The sequence below is a fragment of the Naumovozyma dairenensis genome, chromosome 1, assembly GCF_000227115.2.
Source record: "Naumovozyma dairenensis CBS 421 chromosome 1, complete genome".
NCBI lineage: Eukaryota > Fungi > Ascomycota > Saccharomycetes > Saccharomycetales > Saccharomycetaceae > Naumovozyma > Naumovozyma dairenensis.
This window is the reverse complement of record NC_016479.1, coordinates 475,393-483,844: the sequence shown is the minus strand read 5'-3', so window position 1 is coordinate 483,844 and position 8,452 is coordinate 475,393. Positions and strand designations below refer to the sequence as shown.

The 8,452-nt window shown below is 37.3% G+C and overlaps 2 protein-coding genes across 2 annotated transcripts; one reads left to right on the top strand and one right to left on the bottom strand.

The window, feature by feature from the left end:
- Positions 1-847: 847 nt before the first annotated feature.
- On the top strand, positions 848-6,037 carry RPO21 (DNA-directed RNA polymerase II subunit RPB1; the record flags this gene model as incomplete). Its single annotated transcript, XM_003667566.1, has 1 exon — positions 848-6,037. The coding sequence occupies one exon, from the start codon at positions 848-850 to the stop codon at positions 6,035-6,037; it is 5,190 nt and encodes a 1,729-aa protein (XP_003667614.1).
- Positions 6,038-6,378: 341 nt separating this feature from the next.
- BPL1 (biotin--[acetyl-CoA-carboxylase] ligase BPL1) lies at positions 6,379-8,439 on the bottom strand (the record flags this gene model as incomplete). Its single annotated transcript, XM_003667565.1, has 1 exon — positions 6,379-8,439. One exon carries the CDS (start codon positions 8,437-8,439, stop codon positions 6,379-6,381), a length of 2,061 nt encoding a protein of 686 aa, XP_003667613.1.
- Between the last annotated feature and the right edge of the window lie 13 nt (positions 8,440-8,452).

Below are 8,452 nucleotides of genomic sequence, written 5' to 3'. Positions count from 1 at the left end.
CCTTTACAATAACGTATGATATCAAACAAAATGTAACTCCTCATTTTTCAAAATGTTTAGCACTTATCTCCAATTAAAAGCAGTATTCATATAAAATAGAGATGATATGACTATCCTACTCAATCAATTTTAGATTCTATGTGGGGAATTAATGTTTACAAAGTAGTATTTAAGTCATTCATACCAAAAGCTTACGTAAATGTCTGTCGCGGCCTTTGTAGTCTTGCCTTCGTTACCCGGAGTGTCGCTTCGTACGAGCGGGTTTTTTGGAAATTCTTTCAAGTGGCAAGGTTGAAGAAAATATAAGCAATTGACAATACAACGTTTAATAAAGTCAAAAAACAACGACTTTGGACGAACAAAAGATAAAATCGGCAGCCACTATCTCAAACTACACTTGGGATATCATCGGGGATTTCACGTATCTTAAGTTTTGTTTTTCATTTAGTGGAAAATACGCATTTCTCAGTGACTAACAACCACATTCCTTCCTCTAATCTACCATAAGGAGCAATTTGAAATAGTCGTAGTCATTAGAACGGAGCTTCAAATTTCCTTTAACCGATTTATTCCCAGCTAAAATCCACCTCTAGACCACAGCGTCATTTTATTACCATTGCCTTCCAGTTTCATACTGGTGCTAAAACGAGAACAGCAGTTATCAAGAAGTTTCCATCTGTTTCTTTTTCATTAACTTAAAGATATCCTAGACATTCGTCGGAAATTTTCTTTCAGACCAAGATACTTGTAATAATAATAATAATAATAAAAACAAAAAAGAACGATATTCAAAAATACCAACATTATAATATATATATACCAAAAAATCCTTAAAAAACAATACAAAATGGTCGGACAACAATATTCAAGCGCACCACTACGTACAGTGAAAGAAGTCCAATTTGGTCTTTTCTCCCCAGAAGAGGTTCGTGCTATCAGTGTAGCCAAAATTAGATTCCCAGAAACTATGGATGAAACTCAAACTAGAGCGAAAATTGGTGGGTTAAATGATCCAAGATTAGGTTCCATCGATCGTAATTTGAAATGTCAAACATGTCAAGAAGGTATGAATGAATGTCCAGGTCATTTTGGCCATATTGATTTAGCAAAACCGGTTTTACATGTTGGTTTCATTGCAAAAATTAAAAAAGTTTGTGAATCTGTCTGTATGCATTGTGGTAAACTATTATTAGATGAACATAACGAACAAATGAGACAAGCTATTGCTATAAAAGATTCTAAGAAGAGATTTAATGCTGTATGGAATTTATGTAAAACAAAAATGATATGTGATACTGATGTACCTTCTGACGATGATCCAACCCAACTGATATCAAGAGGTGGTTGTGGTAATGCTCAACCAACTGTTCGTAAGGATGGTTTGAAATTAGTAGGAAGTTGGAAGAAAGAGAAAAATACTAATGACGGAGATGAACCGGAACAAAGAGTTTTAAGTACAGAAGAAATTTTGAACATTTTTAAACATATTTCTCCAGAGGATTCAACAAGATTAGGTTTCAACGAAGAATTTGCACGTCCGGAATGGATGATTCTAAATGTCTTACCTGTTCCACCACCACCAGTTCGTCCATCAATTTCATTTAATGAATCCCAAAGAGGTGAAGATGATTTAACGTTTAAATTGGCTGATATCCTGAAAGCGAATATTAGTTTGGAAACATTGGAACATAATGGTGCACCACACCATGCTATTGAAGAGGCAGAAAGTTTGTTACAATTCCATGTTGCAACATATATGGATAATGATATTGCAGGTCAACCTCAGGCTCTTCAAAAATCTGGTCGTCCAGTCAAATCTATTCGTGCACGTTTAAAGGGTAAAGAAGGCCGTATTAGAGGTAACTTAATGGGTAAGCGTGTGGATTTCTCTGCAAGAACTGTTATTTCTGGTGATCCAAATCTAGAATTAGACCAAGTTGGTGTACCAAAATCGATTGCCAGAACTCTTACATATCCAGAAGTTGTTACTCCATATAATATTGATCGTCTAACACAATTGGTGCGTAACGGTCCAAATGAACATCCTGGTGCAAAATATGTTATTCGTGACAACGGTGATCGTATTGATTTAAGATACAGTAAAAGAGCTGGTGATATCCAGTTACAATACGGGTGGAAAGTTGAACGTCATATTACGGATAATGATCCAGTTCTATTCAATCGTCAACCTTCTCTGCATAAAATGTCTATGATGGCCCATAGAGTTAAAGTTATTCCATATTCCACATTCAGATTGAATTTGTCTGTTACCTCTCCTTATAATGCCGATTTCGATGGTGATGAAATGAATTTACACGTTCCACAATCTGAAGAGACAAGAGCTGAATTGTCACAATTATGTGCTGTTCCATTACAAATTGTTTCAGCACAATCTAATAAACCATGTATGGGTATTGTGCAAGATACTTTATGTGGTATTCGTAAATTAACATTGAGGGATACCTTCCTTGAATTTGATGAAGTTCTAAATATGCTATATTGGGTCCCAGATTGGGATGGTGTCATTCCTACTCCAGCCATTATAAAACCAAAACCGCTATGGTCAGGTAAACAAGTGCTTTCTATCGCGATTCCTAGAGGTATTCATTTACAACGTTTTGATGAAGGTACTACTTTGTTATCACCAAAAGATAATGGTATGCTTGTAGTCGACGGCCAAATTATTTTTGGGGTTGTTGATAAGAAAACTGTGGGGTCATCCAATGGTGGGTTAATTCATGTCGTCACAAGAGAAAAGGGTCCAACAATATGTGCAAAATTATTTGGTAATATTCAAAAAGTGGTCAATTTTTGGCTATTGCATAACGGGTTTTCAACAGGGATTGGTGATACAATTGCTGATGGATCAACTATCAAAGAAATTACAGAGACCATCGCGGATGCAAAGCGTAAAGTTGAAGATGTTACAAAAGAGGCACAATCTAATTTGTTAACGGCAAAGCATGGTATGACATTACGTGAATCTTTCGAAGATAACGTTGTTCGTTTCCTTAATGAAGCCAGAGATAAAGCTGGTCGTCTGGCTGAAATGAACTTGAATGACCTGAATAATGTGAAACAAATGGTAAGTGCCGGTTCTAAAGGTTCGTTTATTAATATTGCCCAAATGTCTGCGTGTGTTGGTCAACAGTCTGTTGAAGGTAAACGTATTGGGTATGGTTTTGTTGATCGTACACTACCTCATTTCTCAAAGGATGATTACTCTCCAGAATCAAAGGGTTTTGTGGAAAATTCTTACTTAAGAGGGTTGACACCTCAAGAATTCTTCTTTCACGCAATGGGTGGTCGTGAAGGTCTTATTGATACAGCTGTGAAGACTGCAGAAACAGGTTATATTCAACGTCGTTTAGTGAAAGCTTTAGAAGATATTATGGTCCACTACGATGGTACGGCAAGAAATTCACTTGGTAACGTTATCCAATTCATTTACGGTGAAGATGGTATGGACGCTGCCCACATCGAAAAACAATCATTAGATACAATCGGTGGTTCCGATGCTGCATTCGAAAAGAGGTACAGAATTGATTTAATGAATCCAAAAAATGCGTTAGATCCATCATTACTAGAATCTGGTTCTGAAATAACAGGTGATGTCAAACTACAGTCTTTACTAGACGAAGAGTATAAACAATTAATAAAAGATCGTAAGTTTTTAAGAAAAATTTTTGTAGATGGGGAATCAAACTGGCCATTACCAGTTAATATCAGACGTATCATACAGAATGCACAACAGACTTTTAGAATCGATCATTCAAAACCATCAGATCTAACAATACGTGATATCATATTTGGCCTAAAAGACCTGGAAGAACGTCTATTAGTGTTACGTGGTAAAAGTGAAATTATCCAAAAAGCTCAAGATGATGCAATTACCTTATTTTGCTGTCTGGTACGTTCACGTTTATCTACTCGTAGAATATTACAAGAATATAGATTAACTAAACAAGCTTTCGAATGGGTCCTTAATAATGTTGAGGCACAGTTCCTACGTTCAGTTGTTCATCCTGGTGAAATGGTCGGTGTGTTAGCAGCGCAATCTATTGGTGAACCAGCTACACAAATGACATTGAATACTTTCCATTTTGCCGGTGTGGCCTCTAAAAAAGTTACTTCTGGTGTTCCTCGTTTAAAGGAAATTCTAAATGTCGCAAAAAACATGAAGACACCTTCTTTAACTGTCTACTTAAAGGATGATTATTCATCAGACCAAGAAAAGGCTAAGTTTATTAGATCTGCAATTGAACACACTACATTGAAAAGTATCACAGTTGCATCAGAAATTTACTACGATCCTGATCCACGTTCCACTGTTATTCCAGAGGACGACGAAATTATTCAATTACATTTCTCTTTATTAGATGACGAAACTGAACAATCTCTAGATAGACAATCGCCATGGTTATTACGTCTAGAACTTGATCGTGCAGCTATGAACGATAAAGATTTGACAATGGGCCAAGTGGGTGAAAGAATCAAAGAAACGTTCAGAAATGATCTTTTCGTCATCTGGTCAGAAGATAATGCAGAAAAATTAATCATTCGTTGTCGTGTTGTCCGTCCGAAATCCATGGATGCCGAAACCGAAGCGGAAGAAGATCATATGCTAAAGAAGATTGAAAACACCATGCTTGAAAATATTACATTGCGTGGTGTGGAAAATATTGAGCGTGTTGTTATGATGAAATATGATCGTAAAGTTCCAAGTCAATCTGGTGAGTATCAGAAAGTACCCGAATGGGTCTTAGAGACTGATGGTGTCAATCTATCTGAAGTTATGACAGTACCGGGTGTGGATGCAACAAGAATATATACAAATTCATTTATCGATATTACTGAAGTACTGGGTATTGAAGCAGGTCGTGCAGCCTTATACAGAGAAGTTTACAATGTTATTGCCTCTGATGGTTCTTACGTTAACTATCGTCATATGGCTTTATTGGTTGATGTTATGACAACACAAGGTGCATTAACATCTATTACTCGTCATGGGTTCAATAGAGCTTCAACCGGTGCTTTAATGAGATCGTCGTTCGAAGAAACGGTCGAAATCTTATTCGAAGCCGGTGCTTCTGCAGAATTAGATGATTGTCGTGGTGTTTCAGAAAATGTTTTATTAGGACAAATGGCTCCAATTGGTACAGGTGCGTTTGATGTTATGATTGATGAAGAATCATTGGTTAAGTACATGCCTGAACAGAAGATTATGGAACTTGAAGGTGAAGAAGACGGTGGTGCTACTCCTTACAGTAATGAATCTGGTCTAATAAATACAGAAATCGATGTGAAAGACGAACTTATGTTTTCCCCATTGGTCGATGCAGGTACAACAGATGCTATGGCCGGCGGATTTACTGCATATGGTGGTGCAGACTATGGTGGTGCGACCTCACCTTTTGGTGCATATGGGGACGCTCCTACCTCTCCTGGTTTCGGTGGCGTATCTTCTCCAGGTTTCTCACCAACATCGCCCGGATATTCGCCAACGTCACCAAGTTATAGTCCAACCTCTCCTTCATATTCACCAACCTCACCATCATACTCCCCAACTTCTCCATCGTACTCTCCAACTTCGCCAAGTTACAGTCCGACATCTCCATCTTACTCACCAACCTCACCAACTTATAGTCCAACATCACCAAGCTACAGTCCTACATCTCCAAGTTACAGCCCAACATCTCCTTCATATTCGCCAACCTCACCAAGTTACAGCCCAACCTCACCCTCCTACTCACCTACCTCACCAAGCTATAGTCCAACATCACCTTCATATTCTCCAACATCGCCTAGTTACAGTCCTACCTCTCCAACATATAGTCCTACTTCTCCTTCATACTCACCTACATCCCCTTCATATTCCCCAACTTCACCAAGCTATAGTCCTACTTCTCCTTCATACTCACCAACATCTCCAGGGTATTCTCCAACCACAGGTAGCTACAGCCCGGGATCTCCTACATACTCTCCAAAAGAGGGAGATGACAAAAATAAAAAAGATGAGAAGGAAAATTCATCATAATGTTAATTGTTTCATATATTATTATATCAAAAGAAAATTTCAATTATATTTCAAAGCTTCTTGTAACATAAACTCATCATAATATCGTGAGGTGAGATATTTACCGCCCGATTTTATATATATATCTACGTATTCAATATTTCAAGTGTAATGACGAGCAAAAGACTAGTCCAATATGTTCACTAGTTACTAACTTTTCTCATAAGTAAAACTTATACTCTAATGGTTATTTAATATTAAATAAAAGGGTCCATTATTTTATGGAGTTTATGAATTATTATATATATTAGAAGGTAGTATATCTATAGCAAGGCATGAGATGCCGTGAAATTCTCCATCATTCAGATGGCTTTTTGAGCAATGAGTCCTTTGAATATGTCAAATGTGTTACCATCAGGTTGTAAATGATAAACATTTCCTGTAAAATCTGAGTCGCTTCCAGAGACTAATTCCTTGGCGATTAATAGACCATAATCAGGTGTGATTCCTGAAATTTTGGCCCTTATATTTCCTAATGAAGTTAATGTAACAATTTGTTCACTATGCAACCAGAGATTATAATATTGTGGAAGGATAATTGCTGCACCACGGTCAATAAATTGTTTCAATAGAACCTCTAAATTATTCATGTACTTCGCCAATAATATTTCAACTTCAATATTCGGCAATGCTGGGAGCCCATTAACCCTACGTTCTTCATTCAAAATATCTACCCATTGCTTTAATGACGTAGTTGGTTCTGAATTTGTAACATTCAAACCACACCCTATTAACAAAGAATATTTATTATTGATGAAATTGGTATTCACAAGTAAACCGGCTATTTTAGCATAAGCTGGGTCAATATCAGTCAAAGGAACTAAGCTAGGATCGAAAGACTTCCCCAAGAGACTCATTTTTTTTTCATAATAGTAGTCAGGCTTCAATGCATATAAGTCATTTGGCCATTTTATTCTAACAGGAAGATCTTCATAACCAGGAGAATAGTTTGCGATTGCCTCACAGTAAGCCAACATAGACAAATATTGAACAAAAACGACAGATATGTTATCACCAGTAGTTGGAGATTGAAGAGGTAAAGAAACTACAGCTGTTGATGCTGATACTCCCTTGGGATTTACCCATGAGTTCCCACTCCTGCCTCGACCAGAAATTTGTAGAGATCCAATATGGAGGACGGTATTTTCGGGGAGAGACGATAAAAGTGACTTATTGGTATTTAGAAGCTCACTTGTGGAAGTAACAACTTCACCATATAGAAGGAACGAACCTAGGGTATTTGCAGGACTTAATGTGGCAAAATACTTAGATATATCGAATGACGGAGTCAAAGCTGGAGGAGGGAAAAGTTCATCCTGAGTTGGAACTATTATAGTTTTCACATCAGCATTAACATCCTTGTTCACCAAAGGACGAGTTGCCAAATCATAATTGGTGAATCCATTATATAGTTCAAAGTTATCATTTTCGTCTTTAAAGTTAACCTGATTTTCTGTAGGTAGTTCTTTATCAGTTATATTCTTTAAATTATCTTTCCATTGTCCAATAAGATTCTTATTATGAGGAGATGCAATTGCTAGTATCGGTGTCAAATCTGGCAGTTTTGCATTCTGGAGTGTTGAATTGCATTTTAGAGTAGCTTTCGACAAGATGTATCTCATAAATTCTAATCTTTTCGTTTCATTTTTCTTCAGAATAGAGACAACTGATGACACAAATTTCTTATCTTCTGATTTTTCTAGGACACTTGGAACAAATTCTGGATGTGCCCCGACTAATAAAGCTTTTCCTGTCCCAACTGTACATAGTATGCTAGCAGCTGGTTCACCACCTTTTCCATTATCTGAATATGGAGTATCCACTTTTTCAGCATAATGGGCCAAGACTTCTACATTTTCATAATGATCTGCATCAACAAATACAGGCCCGCCATTAAAATATGTGGAAAAAACTGAACCATCTTGTAGACGTAACTTAGCAGGCCTTGCACCTGCTTCACTATGGTATTGGAAGCCATTGAATGCTGGACCTCGAGCAATACCTTTGAAAAATTGTAAGTCTCTATTGGATGATACTTCCATCGTTGGATTTCCCACACAGAATTCAACACGGCTCGAACCGAAGTATGCACCAGCACAAAAGCCAATATAGATACCACCTTCCTTCGAGACAAAATGCTTTAATAACGGGATGATTGGTTTACATTCTTTGACATAGGGAAGGTCTGCACCTCCTGGAAATACTACTGCTGCAGTTTTCGTCATCCATGGTTCAGTCTCTAATACCTTTGCTGATACAGTACTAACAGCATAATATGGTTCTAAGAATAAACGCAATGAGTCCACAACATGTTTTACTGAACCAGGTGTAGTACCAGGGCCGTTGTAGATAAGGACATTCATATTGGAAGGAGCT